The 24,562-nt window shown below is 34.1% G+C and overlaps 1 protein-coding gene across 1 annotated transcript in view; it reads right to left on the reverse strand.

Annotated features, from left to right (window-relative positions):
* LOC105307146 (ankyrin repeat domain-containing protein 26-like) overlaps positions 1-24,562 on the reverse strand; it is a 122,247-nt gene that overhangs the window by 16,544 nt on the left and 81,141 nt on the right. Inside the window, 10 exon segments of the mRNA XM_011382508.1 lie at positions 8-164; positions 1,378-1,595; positions 2,161-2,451; positions 4,827-4,914; positions 6,845-7,851; positions 9,379-9,516; positions 10,062-10,245; positions 14,917-15,130; positions 19,065-19,206; positions 19,496-19,529. Coding sequence (XP_011380810.1) covers positions 8-164; positions 1,378-1,595; positions 2,161-2,451; positions 4,827-4,914; positions 6,845-7,851; positions 9,379-9,516; positions 10,062-10,245; positions 14,917-15,130; positions 19,065-19,206; positions 19,496-19,529 — 2,473 coding nt within the window.

The following is a 24,562-nucleotide window of genomic DNA, read 5'->3' on the forward strand; positions in this document are numbered from 1 at the left end:
AGTTTACTCTTGGAGCAAGATTTCTATGGCTTATGAGACTATGATTAAGACTTCCAACACCTGGTGGCTCCAGGACTGGCCTTGTAATATCAGTGCAGAGTAAAGTTCTGCTCTGCTGTTTCTCTAGAAGTTCGGAACTGATCTCTGCTAGCTTTTCATTTTTCCTGTGAAGATTGTAAAAAACACAGGCTTAGTATTTCATTCTTCCCTAATGACCTGCATTTTTTTTTAAGTTGCCATAATAGTAAGTGAAATTTCTTACCTAACAGAATTTTAATACTGAAAATATATCAGAGCAGACCCCTATATACCTGTATAGGTTTACAATTGTTCTGAACAAGTACATAGGTTTCAAGGGGGATTACTAACTAATAATCAATTCAAAGTAGGGAGGGGAGAGGAATGGCGATCAGTGATGCAGACAGCTTCTCAGGTGATACTTGGTGCCTTCAGGAATGGCTGTACTTACGAGATTCTTGAGCGTACCATTAGGCATATGGAATAAACCAGTTTAGAGATTTTTAAAAAATCCCTCTAAGGCATTTCCAAACATGTGTTTTCCCCACCCTTGTACCATATACTCATTATCTTGGAGAAATTAACCATTTGGACTGGACATAATTTAGAGCAGCAACCTCTTGGGGAGACCAGATAGCCTAGTTGATGATCAAAATGAACCAAAACAACTCCAGAGGCAATTAGCTTATCACATCTTTACCAAAGAATTGGCGGTGGGATCTGCCCTTTCTGTCTTCTACAACCCACACCCTCATCCTCAGAGAGGCCACCTTATTATTTTTATCCATTTTGTCAATTATAGGGCACTTTACCCCTGTGCTCATCTTTCCCTATTTCATGTGTATGCCATTAGGTCTGCCAGAAAAACTAGAAAGGATCAGTTTTCTCAAGACACCCTCTAGTGATTATAACAAAGATCACAATCTTTGTACATTTACCAAAAGCCAGAATGTTCAGAGCACCTAACCTTTTGGGTTTAAGCTGTTGTCTTCCAAAAAATAATTAAACTCGTTAAAATTGCTACTTAGCAGAATTCAGACAGAAAATTTTATAATAATATTGCCAACTAGACTATAAAGCTTCGAAAACACTTAGCTTAAAGACTAGATCATGTTTACTATATGAAAATATAAAAGGGGGAGGAAATAGTCATGTCAAAACAAAAATGGAGCAGAAATGCAAACTGTCCTGGACTAACATTTAAAGGCAAGTTTGTTTTCTGACATAATTTTCCAAGATTATTATATTTAGTTAGCTTTCACTTTATACTAATCTCGTGAACCTGGTTCGTTAAAAATTATGCTTTAGAGGCAAATTATGAGCTAAATTTATTTTCTCTGATTCCATGCTTTGACTTACACATTTAGTTTACTTTCCAATGACATTCTAACTTTCAGTTCCTCTAGGTAGAGTTGCTTATATGTTTCCAATTGCATTTTATTAGAATCTTCTTGAGAAGTTTTTACTTTGGAGAGTTCAGATTCCAGATCTTTAATTCTGAGTTCCATTTGACTTCTTATTGAAGCATTATTTTTCTCTCTTAACTGCTGTAAGTTTTCTTGAGATGCTGCTTGTGCCTAATGCAAATAAAAAGGAATCATTTGAAATAAGTATATCCTGAATAATTACAGTATATTCATTTCCTTTGGTTCTGAGTCAGTGATTCAGAGAGCAACTTGAAATGTAAAAAAAACCTAAGTATAAAATATTTATCAACAATGTCAACTGAATTAAATCTGAATTATGAAAATAAAGTCAAATAGTCTACTTTTAGTCTACTGCTCCCTGGTAATTCAAAGAACAGCATCAATTTAAAATGTTAAAAATTGAACAATAATATTTAATAAAGAGAATGGTACAATTTTTAAATCACAAATGTTCTTTTATTTCTAATACTCTTATTTCATATCAACAGGTCTGAAAATAAAATGATTCTCCAGGGAGAAACATTCTGAGATCAATATTTTTGGTGAAATGCGGAAAATGAAATATTTAAAGGGAGAAACAAATGCCTCGTTCTTCCACAAATCTACAAAACAAATTGCTATTAAGGGAAGTAGAGGAAACACATACAGTGTGTGTACCCAAAATGTAATGTGCAGTGAAATGAATTAAAGCACATTAAAGAGCAAAATAATTAACCTGTAAAAAGAGATTAACTTCTTTTAATTTTTCGACTATTTCCTGTCTTGCTCTTTCTTCAATCTCCCGTTTATACTGTTCTACTTCACTGTATTCTACCATATTCATTTCTATGTGACTTTTGAGATTTACTAATTCTTGTTTCAACTTCTTGTTTTCATTCTCTAGTTTTTCAGATTTCTTTTGTATTTCTTTCATGGATAATAACCGCTGATGGAGAAACTGATTTTCTTCACCTAGACGTAAACATTTTGAAGATGCAGTTTCCAGTTTTGCTGGAAAATCACCACTCTGCATGAATAAGATAATAGAATTTGGTTATGAGAATAACTTAACTCAAAACAAGTATTAACTTATGAAATAAATTCAGTTGCAATAAAATGTGATCTGTACTGTGGTGGAGTCTTGGAATGTGGAACCTTGAATTATGCAGAATCAGAAACAAAGTTAAAATGACCAGGAGGCACAAAAACACATCCTTTCCTGTCATCGTCTTTGCCGCAGATAATCCACACTTGATTTTCCATAATTTCTTGTCTGACCTTATCACATCTTTCCTCCATAAAATGATTATAAATCACATTTTAGTAGAAAGTCTCTCACCTCTTCCCCCATCCAACAGTCGATAATTTTTAAAGAAGTTTAGGGTTATCATATGGAGTAATTTAGGCCTCAGTCAATAAATGCCACTCACAATAAGACTTTTAAAATAAGACTCTGATTAATGAATCTTATAAATATGGATTCTCTGCCACAAGCCATTTACTAAACTACAAATGCTTTGTGCTAATTTTAAATTTGATTCCGTGAAGAAATGATTTCCAGTATTATGGATGAATCACATTTCCCGGTGTAAAAATTTAGTGGGATGACTCCCACATATTGTCGAACAGAAAAAAATGCCTGAATTCAATAGCATTATCTTGTAATCCTTTATTACATCACACAAAATAAGTGAACATACTAAAGAAAAGTTACAACAACAACAATAATTTTGCTGTAAATTCAATGATACTGAGTTGAAAAGAACTACTTGCCTTTAGATACAATGCTTATTTCATAAAAAAAAAAATGTGAGTAGATGTGGTATTTTCAAAACAAGTCTGCAAATCCTTTGATACTTATAAAATTTCCTTCTATTAAATGCATGATGGCCTTAGTAAGTAACTGGTTTCTAGTGAATAGAATATGGCAGATCCGCTGTGTGACTTCTATGTCTGGATTAGAAAATGTGATACAACTTCCATCTGACTTTCTATCTCTAGAGAAGCTCACCCTAGAACCCAGCTACCATGTTGTGAAGAATGAAGAAGCCCAGGGCACACAGTCAGTTCTCCTATAGATGTTCCAACTGAGACGGCCTCAGCTAACGTCCCAGCTTCAGCTGCCAAACATGTGCATGACCAACCTTTAGAGGATTTTAGCCTTGAGGCTATTCTGAGGCTAAGACTAAGTCCTCATCAAAGCACTGTAGTTTCACCTCAGGCTTTATTTCAGAATTTCTATGGCTGAGTGTGCCTCCCATTTTCCATTTCCAAATGGGAGTCTTTAGTCGTTTAGAAGAATTTTGGGTGTGTGGGTGGCAGATAACTTGTCTCTTTGCTTCTCAAGTCTTCATACTGAAAGGAATTGTACCCTAGGGGGCTTTACTCCAGCAACCACACCCTAGGCACCTCATCTCTGTCTACACCTGATTAAGATGGTAAAATCTTGGACTTGGGCCTGAGCCTGACATCATAATCATTGACACCTGTAGTGGTATTAGGTAGAGATTGGTGTATTTTTTCACATGGGAGGCATAGAAACAATTATGGCCAGTGGTTAGATTAAGCTTATTGTTAAATGTGTCCATATATTTTTGAAATATTCATTCCATACACAAGGTAGAATACGGGTCAACCTTAGTGACTTGCTCCTAAAGAACAGAATGTGGTGAAAGTGATGCTGTGTGAATTCCTAAGCCAGTTTAGAGAAATCAACACAGCTTCTGCCTGGCTCTGTATCTCAGGCTGCTTAACCTTGGCACTCAGCCCCCATGTAGTGAGGTCCATAATGAGAGCCCAGGTGTTCCAGCGTAGGTATTCCGGCTGTCTTTCCCAAAGTTCCAACCAATGGTCAGCATCAATCACCAGACATGTTGGTGAACAAACCTTCAAATGATTCCAGGCACCAGCCAGCTGCCCCAGTTGAAGCTGAGGGGCACAGAGACAAGCTTAGGTATAAGTCCTGGCTGTACTTATACCTAAGTGTCAATTTGTGAACAAAGTAAATGTTGTCTATTTAAGGCACTAAACTTTGGACAGTTCATCAGGAAAAAACAGATAAACCTTTTCGGGATTAAAAAAGAGATAATAAGAAACATAACTCATATAGTAGAAATTACTGACATACATTGTTTTATTGCACTTTCCTTATTGTGCATCACAGATATTGCAGTTCTCTACTTATTGAAAGTGTGTGGCAACCCTGCATCTAGCAAGTCTATCGGAGCCATTTTTCCAACAGGCTAGTTTGATGGTTGGCATTTTTGAGCAATAATATGTTTTTTAATTAAGGTATGTATATTGTTTTTTAAGACATGATGCTATTGCAGAATCAGTAGACTAAAGCATAGTGTAAACATAACTTTTATATGCACTGGGTAACCAAAAGTTCTTGTAATTCACTTTATTGTGATCATGCTTAATTGCTTGGGTCTGAAACCACACCGGGAACCTCTCTGAGGTATGCCTGTAGTCGCCTTTAAAGTGGAATCTAATACATGTTAAGATCAATTTAATAATGACAAACAATGCTAATGAGAAGAAGCAGATAACTAGGACAGAAATAAAAATTTTTCTTGGATTTCTCCCTTCAATATCAACGAGGCAGTTATCAGCTTTAAAACGCTCCCTCTGCTTAGAGGATAAGAAAGATTGGCAAGGAGACCTATGATTTGAATTTTAATAGTTGAAAAACTAATAGTCAGTGTAATAACCGAAATATGTTCCCATTACGTTATAATGATAATCTGACTTTCAGATGAGACAAAGACTGTCATTCACTGTAAGTATTCATTTATGTTTCAATTTCCCCTTTTTTATTTAATAGTTTTCTCTTTAAAGTTTAATTCTTCACTATATTATATAAATACATAACTTTTTCTTGATTCGTGTAGCTTTTTCTATAATCCTGTTTATCTCCTTCCACGGAATTCTAATATTCTTAAGTGAATGGTCTCATCTACATATTCAAATTTTCATCACTTATTCTCTTTTTTTTTCATGAGTCTGATTCTCAATCCTATAATTGCACTAAAAATTCTTTGAGGTCATCTTTTTCTTCATCCTTATCCTGCTTTACTTCTCAGCAGTAATTGACAGTAGTAACTACACTTCCCTGCTCCTCTAAACCCCAAATCATTTTTAAACAACAGCAGCTGTGATGTTCAGTCCTGGACCCTTTCTATTCCTCTTTTACATTCTCTCAGAGTTTCTTACATCTCAATGCTTTGAACCAGAGTCCCTAAACTGTATGTCAAGCCTTGAACCCATCACTGAGGTCTTTTGTTCTTTTTTTTACTCCCTTCTAACTCCTCACAGGCAATATCCTCAACCACATACTCTTAAATAATTGCTCAGTATGGATTAGCTAATCTTGTACATTTTATATTGAATATTATTGGTGCTGCTTTGAGTGTAGTGTTATTTACTGATCTTGGGAGCACCCCCTCAGGACTTTGGCCAGTATATTTTGCCCTGTTAATCTCTAAGAATGTAAAAGCTTTTCACAAGTGTCAGACTATCAATTACTGGTGTTTTTATTGAGTCATTTCCTATTCCATAGAGACTTGACCTGGCTTATTGAAGTCTTCTTCTGAAGTTCCTTTCAGATGCTTACTCAACTACATTGTTTGAAGGCTTGCGTCAGCTAGAGATCCCTCCTCTTCCCAATCCATATTCCTCACCTCAGCATTGTGTGGATCAAATACCTTAATCCATGTAAGATCTGGCCTGGGGAGTCATGAGATGAGAACCTTTTAGATTTGTTAGGGTTATTGATTAATCTGGATGAAATCTGTCTCTAATTAAAATTTTTGGTTCACAAGGTAGCTTTATAGTGGCTAATAAATCTGTGTCATAATCATAACTCATTTCTATAGGACTCTACAGAAAATCCCTCATTGTTTTTGCATAAGCTTAATTAGTTTTGGTCATGCTTACAAATTTAACATTTTTGATATCTTAATAGATTTCTTTATGAAACTGTAAGGTGACAACTCCTGGCATTCCAGACAAGAAAGACTCCTTAGCAACATATTATCTGGACACTTATATGAAAAGTATGCTAACACAATGTGACTAATTTATACGAAGTTTAGAAAAATAATAATTTTCAAAGTTTCTTCAGCAACAAGAAGGGCTATCAACACAATCTTTTATTTTCTCTTATACATATATCTGTAAAATGAAAAAGCATGGACCTAGGTACTGTGACTGAAAAGAACTAGTCGGTAGGTGCATCTACCTCAATGCTCCAACTTTAGGGTTCACAATACACTCTTCTGACCTTAAATCATTGGTAGCGTCTCCCACAGAGGGGAGTAGAATGACAGAGGAATCCTGTCCTGCTTAGAAAAACATTTACAATCTGTATGTGTTGAAAATTTAACTAGATTCACTATTTAGACATAATCAAATATTACTTGGAATTTTCTTTCAGAAATTTTGAAAAATATTTATCTTTCTGGATAATTACCTCTCTTTCTTCATCATTTTCACGCTGATACATTCTTTCTTTCAAATGATGCAATTCATTGATTAACTCCTGATTTTTTTCTTCTAGCATATGACTTTCTTTTTCACTTTCGGCCTGAAGTATTTTTATCATATCCTGAAACTGTTCTTGGAAATTAATTACTGTCTTTTCTTTATTGTCAGCTTTGCCATGAGCATCATCTACTTGCTGTTGAAGCATCACATTTTCATTGTGTAGCTGAGATAATCTCTCCTCTAAGGATTCCTGCTTTCCAGTGCATTCGTTCGCTTTACCTTGTTCATGTTGATACTTGTATTCTATTTCCTTCTTTCGACACTGTGTTTGGCTTTCGTCTGCTTGTATATGTTCTAAAACCAAAGTCCTTTTTCTGAGAGTATCTCTTGTGTAATGGAGCTCAGTTTCTAGCCTATTCAATTTACTTTCAGCTTTAGAAAGTTGTTGAGTAAGAATCTTGTTTTTATCTTTCAGATTAGACATATCAAAGTTCATTTTGTCCCGAAAATGAAACCATTCATGTCTTCCTCTCTGGAAAGTAAGTTCTAGGTCATTTTTTGACATCTGGCTTTGCTCATAATCATGTATAGCACTAGCCAGTTTAGAACGGTAGGATTCAACTTCAGTTTCCAGTCTTTCTTTGTTTTGTTTCTCTTTCGCAAGTTGAGAGTTTAGTGTTGACTTCTCAGCTGTCAGAACATTAAGCTGTCCATTATATTGAAATATTGTTTTTGTTAGTGTTTTCTCATACAATTTTATGGTCTTTTGAAGACGGTTGTTCCTTTTTTGTACAAGTATAATGTCCCCCAAACACTTTTTTTCCATCTCTTGCTTCTGATTTTTTACTGTCTCTATTTCCAGTCTTAGCATGGCAATTGCATCCTGCAACATGTAGTTTTCATGCAACATATCTTTTTCTTTTTCATGAGTATCAGAAACCTAAGGAAAATAAAGAAGACTTGTAGCTAGCACTCAATGAAATGATATATCATGGTATTCCCTGAAATTAAAGAAGAACATATGTATATATATCATGAAAAGGTTTTAGTATGTGGATATACCATTGGGAAAAAAAATTAAGTTGGTTCAAGTCCTCCAACTTAATATAAGCATAAAATACCCAAAGTTTAAAAATTTAACATAAGACACTGAATCTATGAATGTAGAAAAGAAATCATAGAAGAATTTTTAAGTCTCATAATTGGAAAGACAAAAAACCTAGAAGACCTAAAATAAAAGGTTAATATATCTGACTACACTTAAAAATAGAGTTTATAGTCTCGATATACAGCTACCCTACAGTAAGGATATTAACTCTGCATACATTTGGACAGATCCTATTTCCTAAATTTTCTTTCCCTAGGACTATTCCATACACATTCTACTTTTCTAATACTTTTAGTCAGTTATAAAAATCATATCTATTAACAACTGATAAATCTTGGCATTGCACTAAGCACTTCTATATACATCAAAGAACTCAGTTAGCATAATCTGGAATGGAGAGGTTAAAAAGATAAAACAGTTCAAGATTTTCCCCAGGCCTTCTGACTCTACAATTAGTGCTTTTGCACCAAACCACAGCTGCTTCTCTAGTGTAAATATATAAATACAAAGAAGCGTATATTTAAAAAAGCTCATGGTAAATAAGGTAAAATTCATAGAGCTCTTCTTAGAAAATCAAGAGATTATTTGTGGCTACAATAACTTTAATTTCCTCTTTCGTCATTTAGAGAACTTATATGGGGCCCCTATTGGATGCCAAGAATTACAACAAATTAATATTTAAAGTGGTAATAAATATGAAATAGGGGAAAATACACTGACTTATTTTTTACTACAAATAAAATAATTATCAATATATTATCACTAAGAATACATCATGTCATATTATTTTTTCATAAGCTTCTTGGACTGAAATAGGAATATTAGTTGGAGCAAATTGTTATTTTCTTGAAAGCAGGAGAATGACATCTAAATTATGGTCTCTGAACTGGCTATACTTTTTCTCCTTATTATCAGTGGAAGCGAAAGCTACCCTTTCTATTAATATAGCCAGGGGATGAAATCATTGCCAAAACCTGGGAACATTGTTGTTAGTACAAATAGATTTTAGATTCTGAAAAGCTCATCATTTCCTATGGAAAATATTAAAAACCTCCCCTTTGGATGAGACCACTGGAAATGTCAACACTTGACTGCTGGAATAAAGTGGATTTGAATTAAGAATATATTTTATCCAATGGACCAAAAATATCACCCCTTAAAATAAATATATATACATATGTATACATATATGCTGTATGTGTATATATGATACACACATATGTATAGACACAAATACATACATACCTATGTATGCTTTTAAAATCCACTATATTTCCCATATGTACAGTGCTGGGTTTTTAAATATATAAACACACAAATACATACACACATGCTTTTGAAAATGAATAAACAAAATACCTTAGAATTTATTTTCTTGAGAGCTATTTCTATCTCCTTTTGTTTGCAAAGATGATTGGTCAGGATTGCATCTTGTGATATTCTGGCATTCTGTTCTTGAGAAAGTTGCTTCTGAGTGGTATTTTGCACTTCTACAACCTAGATATACATGTCAGTAGGTTTTTAGTTTCATACAATTAGAAAAAAATCAAAAGCTCAAAAGTAGAACCTTAAAAAATATTTAAAGAATGAAGCAATTTTAAGTACAAGGATCTTTATCCTCCATGAAAAACTCAAATTTGAATTTAAATGACAGCTAGATTTGTCATACAGCAAAAATACAGGCAGCTATAGTATTACAAAATAAAGCCTCTTTATGGAAGATTTGACTAGTTCCATCACAGTCTCAAGGCCAGTTAGTCTGCATGTCATCATTAAAAAAAAAAAGCCCAAATTAACATGTATGCTAATAATTAAGCTAAATTTACCTTCCATTTAGTCATTTAGAGAACTTATACAGGGCCCCTATTGGATGCCAAGAATTACAACAAATTAATCAGTTTTGTTTCAAATGTCACTATTCACATTTTGAATGAGATAACATTTTGGTTTGTTTTAAACTTAAACAATAGACAAATCAAAAGATATTAAAAATATTGATAAAGTATGGAAAAATATAAATTTTTTAGCAAAGATGAATTTACCTGATTGAAATGGTTTCTTACAGTTTTCAATTCAAAGTCTAGTGTTCTAAGAGAGATTTCAAGCTGTTGTTTTATTTCAACTTCTTTACAATATTGCTCTTCTTTTGTTCTTAACTGTTCCCTAATTCTTTTATAGAACATCTCAGTATTTTTTCTTTTTTCCTTTTCTTGTCGTAAGGTAAATCTGTAGTTAAATAAACTTATCTTAAAATTCATTTGGTTATAAAATAAAGTTTATATCATGATCTGGTTCTACATATGTTGGATCATTACCACAATAAATTTCTAATTTCTCAAAGTTTTTTCCTATCTGGAGATCATGTTTTTTATTTCTGAATTCAATCTTTTCCAAGGATTATATATATATAATCTGAAAGGTAGCATTGAAAAAAACGTTACTTACTTTTAGTCAATAGTAATGCTCGTAAATATTGTAGAAAAGGAATTTTGAAATTATTCCTTAAAGGTAGTGTGGAAAATTATCTTTGTTTCCACAGTCATACTTACGTCTCTATTAAAACAGATAATTAATTTATTTACTCATTAAAAAGAGAAGTCATGTTTATAAGCAAGTTTACATATTCACTAGAAATAAAATTTCCATTTTACAAAATATAAGATACCCCTAAAAAAAATATTTACAGTGTAAGACAGCATCTATAGATGTCTTTTAACAACACATCTGATGACTAGTGTAATCCAAGACTAGAGTAGGGAGTCTAATATTTGTCGCTCTATACTCTATGTTTCTTCTTTTGTAACACTTTCAACTTATCTTGTTGATTATCGTCTATTTCATACATGACTTTAAAATCCTTTTTGGAAAAAGGCAGAATTCATATTAATTAAGTCAACAGGAAAGTGTAATATTTGCTTTCAGCATAGATCTTTGAATTAATTTTATCTATGTATAAGATAATGCTGAATAAACTAATCAGTCATCAATTTCCATTTCACTTTTCATTCCATGCATATACTAAGACTAGAACTGCAAAAGTTTCTTTAAGGAATTTTTCCTGTCTTGAGAAAACTAGCCATTTCAGATTCTGTTGGTAGGGATGTAAGTGAATTTCAATTTTCTTGAGAACGTTTTGAAAATGTGGATTAAAGACCTTTTTTTAAACATACTTATACCTCAACCAAAAAATACTCTATTAAAGAATTCATTCAAAGTACATAATCAGAAATGTTAAAACATTTATATAAGAGATAATCTTTGCATCATTAATTATACTACAGAAAAATGACAAACAACCCAAATTCAATTTGTTAAAGAATGAGGTATTTATATGATGGACTTCTATTAGGCCATTTAAATGATGATTTGAAAGCATATACATGAACTTATTATTAGAAGTATACACTGTTAAAAACTTGACATTATTTTCAGGAATTTTATACTGCACAATACTAAAGAAATTTTCTTCCCTATAAAATCCCAGAAAGCATTTTAGTAATTACAAAACTTCTCCTGTATATCTGTAGTATAAAAGTTAATCTTCAACTTCCAGTCAAAATGGCAGACTAGGTCGATGTCATGCCTGCCTCCTCTCACAATCATACCAAAATTACAACTAAACTACAGAACAAACATCACTGAGAATTGCTTGAAATCTAGATGAACAGACCTCCTACAACTAAGGATATACAAAAGAAGCCACTTCGAGACTAGTAGGAGAGTGAGAAATGGCGACTGGTACAACGACCATGTGTGGCAGTTCAAAATCAAGAGGGATATCTTGGCTGAGGAGGTCTCTGCTGAAGAGTGAGGTGTCCCAGCCCCATACCAGGCTCCCCAGCCCAGGGTCCAGGAGCCAGGAAGAGAAATCCCCACTAATTCTGGCTGTGAAAACCGGTGACGATTGTGCCTGAGTGAGATGGAGGGTTGATAGAGTCCCAGGTGTTCCTCTTAAAGGGTCCAAATATGGACTTACTCGCTGACAGATTCACTTGCTTTGAGCTCTAGCACTGAGGTAGCAGCTTGAAATATGTCTGGACATTTGGAGAGGAACTGAATTATCTGGTTTTAGGGCAAAAACTGGAGGGGAAGTTTTCCCCAGATAGAAGTGCTGCCAGAAATTGTTGTTTCTTTGTTGAGGCTTCCCCTCTCCCAGCCTGCAGACACAGTGGTCACCATATCTGAGTCTCCATCCACTTGGCAAACATTGTTTGCACTACCCTGGTGATTCCCTGAGACCCTACCCCACTGAAATTCTGAGCGTACCTAAGTTCCTTCCAGTGGCTTTCCATACAAACGGTCTATCTTGCTCATTCTCCAGATTTTCCAAAAATCTCTCAAAGGTTCTCAAACCCAAACAAGCAACATCTGCCCTCAACGTACATACTCTGTACCTCTTGTTAAGCAGCCCCAAGCCCAGAACTTGTGTCAGCTGCCCTCTCACTGATGCTTAACCTATCCCAGGCACCTCCAACCCAAGCATAAATGACAACCATCTGCAGATGACTTTGTAGCTCATACCAACTGGTCCCAAGCAGGGCACAGGCAATGGCTGATTTTAGCTTGAAACAGAGCCCTACTCAAAGGGCCCCAGAACCGATCTGCTTGAGGGCCAGCTTCGGAGCACACCAGAACACCCAATGGGGAGAACTGGCAGGCACCTGAACCCTGCTAAAGTAAATCCTGTTTTGTAGGGTCAGCCCCTGCACAACAGCACCTCCACTGTAGTCACAGCCAGTTCTCACAACCTATCAGACTGAGGATCAATCCTTTCCATTTACATGCAAATAGCAACCAAGGCTTAACAACAACAGGAGGGTGCACTCAGCCCTTATAAATGACACACCCAGAACACCCAGCTCAAGTCACCACGGAGAGACTATGCCACTGGTCCCTACAGGAAACCTACTATATTAGACCACTGTATTATGACTGGAAAAAACAGCAGCTCTACCTAATACATAGAAACAAACAAACAAGCAAACAAACAAACAAACAAACAGAAGTGGCAGACAAAAGGAGAGACAAAGAAATATCTCCCTAATGAATAAACAGAACAAACTCCAGAAAAAGAACTCAACAAAAGGGAGAAAAGCCATGTACCAGATGCAAGGTCTGAAACATTGATTGTAAGAATGCTCAATGATCTTAGGGGAAGAGTAGATAAACTCATTGAGAACTATAACAAAAAGATAGAAAATATAAAAATGGGAATAGAAAGCATAAACAAGAACCAGTCAGAAATGAAGAATACAATAACTGAAATAAAGAATATCTTAGGAAGAATCAACAGTAGATGAGATGAAGCAGAGGATCGAATCAGAGATTTGAAAGACAAAGGAGCAGAAAACATTCAGACAGAACAGAAATAGAAAAATGAATCCAAAAAAATGAGGATAGTTGAAGTGGCCTTTAGGACAACAACAAGTGTACCAATATTCACATTGCAGGGGTACCAAAATAAGAAGAGTGAGAGCAAGGAATTGCTAACCTATCTGAAGAAATAGTGATGGAAAACTTCCCTAATCTAGTAAGGAAAGTAGACATACAAGCTCAGGAAGCAAAGAGAGTCCCAAACAAGATGAATCCAAAAGGGCCCACACCAGGACACATCATAATTAAAATGCCAAAGATTAAAGACAAAGAGAATCTTAAAATCAGCAAAAGAAAAGCAGTCCATTATCTACAAAGAAGCTCTCATTAGACTTTCATCTGATGTCTCCATAGAAACTTTGCAGGCCAGAAAGTCTTCCATGAAATATTCAAAGTGATGAGAAGCAAAGACCTATAGCCAAGATTACTCTATCAAGCAAAGCTCTCATTTAGAATTGAAGGACAGATAACGACCTTCCCAGACAAGAGAAAGCTGAAAGAGTTCATCATCTCTAAACAGGTATACAAGAAATGTCAGAGAGACTTTTCTTTTTAAAAAGAAAGAGAAGAAAATAGAGCAAAACTATGAACACTAAAATTGCAATAACTTCATATCTATAAACAATTGCTTTAAATATAAATGAATAAAATGCTCCAATCAAAAGATATGGAATGGGTGAATGGATAACAAAATAAAACTCTTATATGTGCTGCCTACAAGAGGATCACTTCAGACTGAATGATTCACATAGACTAAAAGTAAAGGGGTGAGAAAAATGTTTCATGAAAATGGAAATTAAAAAAGAAGCTAGATTAGCAATAACTCATATAAAACTAAATAGACTTTAAAACAAAGGCTAAACAAAGACATGTTATGAAGAATGAACCAATAATCCCACTTCTGGCTATTCAGAGAAACCCAAAAAGCACTGCTTAGAAGGGGCATGTGCATCCATATTTACTTTGTAGTGCTATTTACAATAGCCAAGATATGGAGGCAACCTCAGTGTTCACCAATGGCTGACAGGATAAAGAAGACCTGGTACATATATACAACGATATATTACTAAGCCAGCCTTAAAAAAACATGAAATACTGCCATTTGCAACAACATAGATAAAGCTTAAGGTAATTATGCTAAGCAAAATAAGTTGAAAAAATCATATGATTTCATTCATACGTGGCATATACTACTGAAAGCAACAAACAAACAAAAAATCATGGACCCAGACAACCAGTTTAGTGGTTACCAAAGAAAAAGGAACATAAGGTAGAGGTACATAAGGGTGAAGGGGGTCAAATATATGGTGACTGAAGGAGATTTGACATTATGTGATAAACACACAATGAGATATACAAATAATGTATTATTGAATTGTGCACTTGAAATCTATATAATTTTATTAACCAATGTCACTTCAACAGATCAAAAAATAATGTATGTCACCTATGATTCAAAAATTTAAAAAATGTTTTTAAATAGTAAATATTCAAATGTTTCTTTGAAACCAAAATGTTCAATACCTCAAATTGCAGAGTTCTCGTTCCCATTGCAGTTTTTGATGCTCTAACTGTGATTTCATTTCTTTTGTTTCTGATAGATCCCTTTGTAGTCCAGTTATCTGAGTGTTCATTTTTTTAATTTTTTCTGAATGGAGTTCACAGTGATTGTTTCTAAGCTCTTTCAATCTTTCATATGATGTAACTGCATCCTGGATATTTGATAAACTAGGAGAATCTGCATCAGAGAGAAAACAAGAGTAGAAATAAAATATAAGTTCTTTTTGTGTATAAAGCAGTATGCATTTTCACACATTCATACGTTGAACAAATATGTACTCAGTACATACAATGTGGAAGACATCAGACTCTGATGAAGCAGGTAAATTTTTTGAAAGACAGAAATTAATAAAGCTCTATCAAGAAAGAACAGATAAGATAAACAGCCCTAGAGCTATAAAAGAAACTGAAGTCCTACTTAATTATCACTCCATAAATAAAATTTGAGGCCCAAAGGCTACACTAGTGAATGCTACCAAACATTTTAGTGGGAAATGATACCAGTTCTATGCAAACTCTAAAAAAAAGAAGAAGAAGAAGAAGAAGACGACTTTGAGAAGCGTAATCCAACACATTCTATAAGGCTAGTGTTACCCTGAAATCAAAAACAGATGGAGATATTATAAGAAAGAAAAAATACCACATGAGCCTTGAGGTAAAAATTTTAAATAAAACATTAGCAAATCAAATACAAGAATCCATTAAAAGAACAAATTGTCATGACCAAATGGGGTTTATCCCAGGGTTGGTTTAACACTCAAAAATCAATTAGGGTAAAGAGGGTCAAATACATGCTGACCATAGGATACTAGATATCGAGTGGTGTGCACCCTATAGAATACACAGAGGTAGTATTATATAGCTGTACACCTGAACTTTATATTATGTTACTAAACAATGTTACTAAGAAATTTAATGAATAAAAAGATCTTTCCACAACAGTTCAAAATAAATTTTTAATTAAAAGATAGAAACAAATCCTATAATCGTAGGGAAGGAAATTTTTCCAGTGGAGTGGGAGGTGTGCATCATCAACTGCCTCATTGAAATAATTTTGTTGATTATTTCACTAAGAGTACAACTAGATGGATATGTTTGTGGCACCCAGTGTGACCGATTTACCACTGGCAAAGTCAAATTTTGCTAAACACATATTCAAAACCTATAAGCAATGAAGCTTCTTTTTGTTTTGTTTAAGTGCACTCTTTCAGAGTAGAAATGTAGGACTGAATCCTGCCTTCTCTCCTGAAGAGGAAAAATGTATTTCTTCTTAGAATAAAAATCCTAAATTTGTCTTAAAATGTAATTACAATTGAGTTTGGGGTTTCTATTGCGGGTGATGAAAATGTCTTAACATTGATTGTGGAAATGGTTGTACAACTCGGTGAAAACACTAAATATTACTCAATTGTACTCCTTAAATTGATGAATTGTACAATATATGAATTATAAATCAATTAAGCTGTCATTTATTCAAAGTAAAAAAGCAGTTAATGTTACTTGTCATGTTAAAAAACTAAAAAAGCAAAACCATATTCAGTAGAGTGAAACTAAGACAGTTGACAAAATTCAACATCTATTTCTATTTCAACATCTATTTCAGCAAACGGAACACAAGGGAACTTTTTCTATATAATAAGACGATCTATAGCTAACAACCTATGTGTAGTGAAAGACTGAATTCTTTCTCTAAGGGATCAGGAACAAGACAAGAATGACTGCTTTTGCTCCTTCTTTTCAGCACTATACGAGAAATTCTACTCAGTGCAATTAAGCAAGATGAAGAAACAAAGGACATCCATCTGGGAAAGGAAGAATAAAGCTGTCTTTATTAGCAGAAAACATGATCACACAATAGGAATCAGCACACTCCAACCAGTGGGTCAGGATGTTTCTTTTAGTAAACACAGTTTGAGAAAAATACACAAAATAAGTTAATGTACATTAACTTATGTATTGTCTATAGCTACTCTATGGCACAATGGTCACAAGTCTTAAATGCTTACAAATCTTTAGTAAAACAGTCGCTTAAAAAAAAAGATTGACAACCTTTGGTTACGTAGAAATTCTGACAGGATCTACAAAAAAGCTACCAGAACTATAAACTGAGTTTAACACAATTGAAGAATACAGCATCAATATACAAAAATCAACTGTATTTTTATATTAGCAGAGAACAATCATAAATTAAAATTTGAGATATATTGTTTAGAACTGCATTGAAAAGGTAAAAAAAAATGTATGAGTAATCTCACAAAAGGTGAACTAAAAAACACAAAATTTTACTTAGAAAATTAAAGAACTCTATAAATGGAGGCATATACTTTGATCAGGGCTTGAAAATTCAATATTGTTTAGAAGTCAATTCTTCTCCATATTTAATCTGGAGAGTCAACAGATCTAATAATTTAAATCTAGTTGTGAAAACACCAGTAGATTTTGTTTTTTGGAATTGATAAATTGATTTAAAATTCACGTGGAAATGCAAAGAATCTAGAAGAGCAAAATAATCATGAAAAGAACATTGAAAGACTAACACTACCTAATTGCAAGAACTATTATAAACCTAAAGTCATTAAAATGGCATGCAGTTAGTGTAATATATCAATAAGACATAATACATCAATAAGACATAAATTAACATGCACATATATGGTCAACTGATTTTGACAAAGGCACAGTGGCATTAAATAAGGAAAATAGAGCTGTTTCAACAATTGGTGCTGGAAAAACTAGATATCCATATGCAAAACAATGAACTTGAATTTATATCTTGCATCACATGTAAAAGAACACAAAACAGATCATAGATCTAAATGAAAGACCTAAAACCATAAAATTCTACAAAAAAAAAAAAAAAGCATAGGAGAAAGATTTCGTGACCTTGTGCTATACAAAGATTTTTTCGATATGAACACCAAAAACAAAATCTATAGTGGAACAAATGGGTAATTGGATTTCATCAAAAGAAAAAAATAAATTTTCACTCTACAAAAGATGCGATTACAAGACTAAAAAGACAAGCCATAGACTGGGAGAAAGTCCTTGCAAAAAATATAGGTGATAAAGTAATGTATCCAGAATATATAAAGAATGCTCCAAACACAACAATGCTTTAAACAAAAACTTAATTTTTAAAAATACAACAAACTTAGACACAGTACAAAGAAGACATACAAATGGCAAATAAGCACATGAAAAGGTGCTCAAAATTATTAGTTATTGGAAAATGAATACTAAAATATAATGGTATACACACAACACATCCATCGGAATGGCTAAGATTTGAAAACTGACAATATTAAATGTTCATAAAGATATGAAGCCATTGGAACTCATGTACTGCTGGTGGGAATGGAAAATGGTATAATTATTTTAGAAAACCATTAGGCAGTCTCTTAATAAGGGGTATAAAGAGGCGCGAGGAGACTTTTGGGGTGATGGATAGGTTAACTATCTGGATTGTGGTGATAGAGTTATATCTGTATAGTAAAACTATCAAAACATATACTTCATTTACATGTAATTTACCTAACCTAAGCCATTGATAACAAAAAAGCTATGCAACAGGAATAAAAACTTCAGAAACTGGCTAAGACACAGCTGGAAAGAAGGTTATGAAATGATACAAAATGAAGATAGAGGGTTATGGCCTTTAACCTTGTTTATAGCAAAGAGATGTAATAGCTGGGCTTTAAGTAATGGGGTAACATAATGAGATCTGAAATTTAAAAATATTTAATAATGGTGCTTGCAATGTAGACCAAATTTCCAGGAGGTAGAATGTCAGAGAAAACAGTTCTGAGGTTATTTCAGTATTCTAGAATGTAAATCATTGAAACCCGACATTGGGTGAAGGCATAGGAGAAAAGAAGGGTCAACAAATACATTAAACACTGCCATTTACACTGAGAAAAGTACAGTGGAGATGATCTTAGCTTCCAGGCAGAGGGCATGCAACTGCTCTCATTTTATTTTAATAGAAAACATGTTTCTTAGATATATAGCTCTACAACACTTCAGAGATCTATGGTGCAAAAGGCAGCAGACAAGATGTGCTTATATTACTGCTGAATACATACCAAGGCTTTATATTTATACTATGGTCCTACCTTTACAATTCATGTCAAGTCGTTCAGTTAGAAACGTAGATTTTTGATAACTAAAGTAAGGCAACTCGCAATATCTTGCTACTACTTCAGAAGACTGAGTTAAATCATCGAGTTCATCCATGGAATTAATTTGTTCTTTGACCTACAAATAAATAATATTGTTTTTCAAAATGTCCCTGAAATGTTGATAATATATACAAAGTGTACAGAGGTGTTAAATATCCACCTTTTTATAAAAGCAAAAACACAGATATTCTTAAAAGAACTGATTTTTAGCAAAAAGAGACTTTTATCAATAATAAGTGTTTCCAAATTACCTTTCAAAGTAAATGTCCCTACCACAAGGAAGAGATTCTATTTTTTTCACTGTCTTTTACAACATGTTTTTTTCTACAGGTAATATTTTTGATAATTTATTTTTTTTACAATACCTTGTTCTCTTCATTAGATGTTTTCTTTGCAGACCTAGAGAAATAAACAATTCTTTTCAAGTAAATATTAAATACTTAAAATATAAAGACTATCTAAACTTATTGTTCCTTATATAAAATCTCTGCATCTCTAACAAATTTTCTCTAAGGGCGTTAAACAATATGTAAAAAGAATAACACTAAGGGATAAAGAAAATATACTGCTAATAATATTAACACGATGTATTACATTTAGATCAAGTTGAAAGACAAAGCCAAAGGAAAAACATAATGGTTGTTACTTGTATTGTTTGATAGGAGGAAGCACTATACTAGGGTATTTTATTGTCATTTTCAATTTAAAAAGTAAAAGCATTTACTGGCACTAACTTCTATTTGGAAAATATTACTTAACTCCTTATATAAAATAAACTTTAAAAAAAATCATATTAGATTTTGAGGACTTATCAGGCAACTATTAGGCATTATTATGGGCACTTTACATGTTTTAAGGGCATGTTAATCCTCAAAAAATTCTGGGAGGTAGGCAATAGTTTCGAAAGGAAGAAAATAAGGCACAGAAAGTCAAGGGAACTTCTCCAAGTCAATACAGCTGGTCAATGGCAGATCGAGAATTCAAACCAAGGACATCTGGCTTCAAAACATATGTTTCACAATATGTTTGGAAAGTATTATTTATTTTGAAATGTTTTTGAAGGACTATGATAGCAAATGAATCAATAGTATTAATCCATTTCTAGCTATGATTCTAAATAATTATTTCTGAATATTATACGCTTTTTTAGAAAAATAAAGAGGTTTTACATGTAGGCAATATCAGACATATTCTTTCAATAAACTAAATATTTGTTTTTCTAAACAAATTCCTCAATAGGAATTCATTCATCCATTCAGCTCTTTATTTATACATTCAACATATACTTATCAAGCACACAAAATTGTGTCAGTGACACTGTTGGTAGAGAAAAAGTGTTTTTTAACTTTAGAAATTGATAAACCAAAAATAAAAATCAGGAATAGATTGTTAATCGTTTATGTTTCTGCTTCATGTAAATAAAATCTTCTTTTCTTCAGAATCTAAAAAATTGTTTAAGTTAATATAACCTAATACAAAATCACAACTATTCATGAATACTCCCTCAAAGGCAATGCAATATACAGAATCATTAAGAAATAAATCAGGGATTCTGGGAAACATGGCGGAGTGAGAGACGTCCCTAGATCTCTCCCCTTGAAACAACAATAAGCTGAACATCTAAAACTGAACAAAAAATACCAAAACTGCACACCAGCACATCTCAGTGTGGGATCTGCACATAAGAACTACCACAGGTCAGAACCCTGGTGTCGGGAGGTGGACTGGGAGAAATAAAGAAGCTGCTTCTCTCAGCCTCCGGAGCTCCTTATAGGAGGAGAGGGAGGGGTGAAATTGTGGTGACTTCCCTGATCAGCCCTGTCTGGAAGTGATGGGACCACTACGTAGCCAGCAGCAGGGCCCAGTCATCATGGCAGAAAGCAGAGAAGTGGGATGGGACAGCAGAAAAACAATAGTTGATTTTTACTGGTCCCAGTTGCAAAACTGAGGCTGAGCTGCAGCCCCCAACCCTCAACCCAGAGGGCGCCTTCCCCTATACATTCTGAGACCGATCACTGCGGAGCCCCAAGGGAATCTGAGCAAAAGCTGCCAAGACTGAAGCTACCTCTCACAGCCTCTGGAGCTCCCTGCAGGAGGAGGAGGAGGGGAGAAGGTGTGGCGACTTCCCTGACAGCAGGGCCCAGTCAACAGGGCAGAAAGCAGAGAAGTGGGACAGGATCGCAGAGAAACAACAATTGACTTTTACCGACCTCGGTTGAAAAACCGAGGCTGAGCCACAGCCCCCCTCCTCCCAACCCAGAGGGACCCTTTTCCCATCTCCTCCCAGACTGATCACCATGAAGACCCAGTGGAATATGAGCAAATACTATCAAAACTGTTGCTACCACTGACAGGGACTGAAACTGAGAGTAGCAAGTGTGATTAAATATCTACAAGAAAATAAAAAAGACATGATTTAGGCTTTATATAAAGCAGGGATTTAAAAGGCTTAGATGCCACCTACTGGAAAAGAGACCTTTATATAATAAATCTTTCTGGAAAAACAACAGAATACACTTCCATTAATGCCCAGGTGGAGAAATAGTCCAATAAAAACCATGAACAACCAAGATGACAAGGCATCTCAGAAAGAAAGAGAAAAATCTCCAGAAAATAAGCTTATAGACATAGCAATATGAAATTTAAATGACAGAGAATTCAGGATGGTACTTCTGAAAAATCTCAGTGAACTCTGAAATGAGTCATATCAACAATTTCAGGAATTGAAAAAACAACTAGATGATCAGAGCAAGGAGACTGAAGCCCTCAAAAGGAATCAAATGGAACTTCTGGAGATGAAGAACACACACTGCAAGAATTGAAAAATGAAATAGAGTCAAGCAAATGGAAGAAAGGACTGGTGATGTCGAAGACAAAAATCTAGAAATAAATCAGAAGGAAAAGAGAGAAACCAAAGAATGAAAAATAATGAAAGAAAAATACAAAAACTAGCTGATGCCTTAGAAGAGGAAACATAAGAATAATGGGCATTACCAAAGAGGAGGAAAAGGAGCAGGAACTAGAAAGCATTTTCAGATAAATAGTGGACGAGACTATCCCAAATCTAAGGAATAGAGCTTGGAATTCAAGAAGTCAACAGAACACCCAATTATCTCAACCCCAAAAGGCCTTCACCAAGACACATTGTATTAAAGTTATCAAAAATCAATGACAAAGACAAAATTCTCAGGGCAGCCAGGGAAAAGAAGATGGAAATATTTAAAGAAAAATCCATTAGATTATCATCAGACTTCTCAGCATAGACCTTACAAGCCAGAAAGGAATGGAATCAAATATTTAAACTATTAAGTGAAAGGAACTACTAACCTAGAATAATGTATCCAGCTAAGCTCTCCTTTAGATATGAAGGAGAAATTAAGACCTTTCCAGACATACAAAATTGAGGGATTTCTCCACTACGAGGTCTGTACTACAGGAAAGGGGGCAGCTCACCTAAAACAAAATACAAAAACAAAACAAAAATACATAATTAGGAGTAAAGTGACTATCAGGCAAACAAAAGCAGAGGAGTGCAATACTTACTAAGAACAGGGCATTGTAAGCTTAAACAATAAGTAGAGAATACAGCATACATAGGGACAAATTGAGATAACAATGACTGAAAACGGGAGGATTCAAAGATCCAAACTCACAAAGAGGAAAGGAGATAAGGCACATGCAGAAGAAAATGTACGACTGTATATATATAACTATCCTTTATATATTCCTAATGGTAACCACACATCAAAGATTCAGAACTGAAGAATATAACATAAAACATAAGAACCAGAGGAAAAACCCCAAAAAGTCAACCAAAATAAAGATAACAGAAACACAAAGACAAGGAAGCAATGAAAAACTGAGCTACCAGAAAGGAAAAGATAAAATGGCTATAAGAAGATCTCATATTTCAATAATCATCCTAAATGTAAATGGACTTAACTCACCAATAAAAAGGCCCAGAGTTGCAGAATGGATCATAAAATAAAACCCAATCATATGCTGCCTCCAGGAGACACATCTCAGCTCCAAAGACAAAAATAGACTCAAAGTGAAAAGATGGAAAATCATATTTCAAGCAAATGGCATTCAGAGAAAAGAGGAGTAGTGATACTAATATCAGACAAAATAGACTTCAAAATAAAAAAAGTAAAGATACTGAGGGACACTTCATAATGATAAAGGGTATCATGCTCCAAGAAGACATGACACATTAATATCTATACTCCCAATCAGGGAGCCAAGAAATATGTAAAGCAACCACTAATAGAACTAAAGGGAGAAACAGACCAAAACACTATCGTAGGGGACATAAATACCCCACTGTTGGATATGGACATCATCCAAACAGAAAATCAATAAGGAAATAACATCTTTAAATGACACATTACACCAACTGGACATAATTGACATACAGAGCCTTCCATCCCCAAAGAGCTGCTTATACATTCTTCTCTAGTACACATGGAACATTCTCAAGAATCGACCACATACTGGGACACAGAGATAGCCTCAACAAATATAAGAGGGTTGAAATCATACCAACCATATTCTCTGATCATAATGCTCTGAAACTAGAGATCAACTGCAAAAAGAAAGCAGGAAGAACTACAAATACATGGAGATTAAACAACATGCTACTGAAGAATAACTGGGTCAGGGAAGAAATAAAAAGAGAGATCAAGAGATATATAGGAACACATGATAATGATAGTACAATATGTCAAAACTTTTGAGACATGGCAATAGCAGTCATAAGAGGAAAGTTAATATCATTACAGGCCTATCTCGTAAAATAAGAACAAACCCAAATAAACAACCTAATGCTTCATCTTAAAAAACTAGAAAAGGAAGAACAAATGAAGCCTAAAGTCAGCAGAAGGAAAGAAATAATCAAAATTAGAGCAGAAATAAATGAAATTGAAAACAAACAAACAAACAAACAAACAAACAAAAAACAATAGAAAAAATAAATGCAACAAATAGCTGGCCATTTGAGACGGTTAATAAAATTGAGAAACCCCAGGCTAGAATCACTAAAGAAAAAAGAGAAAGAACACAAATAAACAAAATCAGAGATGAAAGAGTGGAAATTACTACTGACCTCACAGAAATACAAAGAATCATGCAAGAATACTATGAAAAATAAATAACAAATTTAATAACCTAGAAGAAATGGACCAGTACTTAGAAAAATACTAACTTCCTAGACTGAATCAAGAAGAATTGGAAATTCTAAATAGACTGATCAGCAGTATAGAAATGGAAACAATTATGAAAAATCTACCAAAAAGTAAAAGTCCAGGGTTAAGTGGCTTCACCAGTGAATTCTACCAAACATTCAAAGAAGATTTAATACCTATTCTCCTCAAACTCTTCCAAAAAATTGAAGAGGAGGCAATAATTCCCAACTTATTTTATGAGGCCAATAT

This window comes from Pteropus vampyrus, unplaced genomic scaffold (assembly GCF_000151845.1).
Source record: "Pteropus vampyrus isolate Shadow unplaced genomic scaffold, Pvam_2.0 Scaffold481, whole genome shotgun sequence".
Lineage (NCBI taxonomy): Eukaryota > Metazoa > Chordata > Mammalia > Chiroptera > Pteropodidae > Pteropus > Pteropus vampyrus.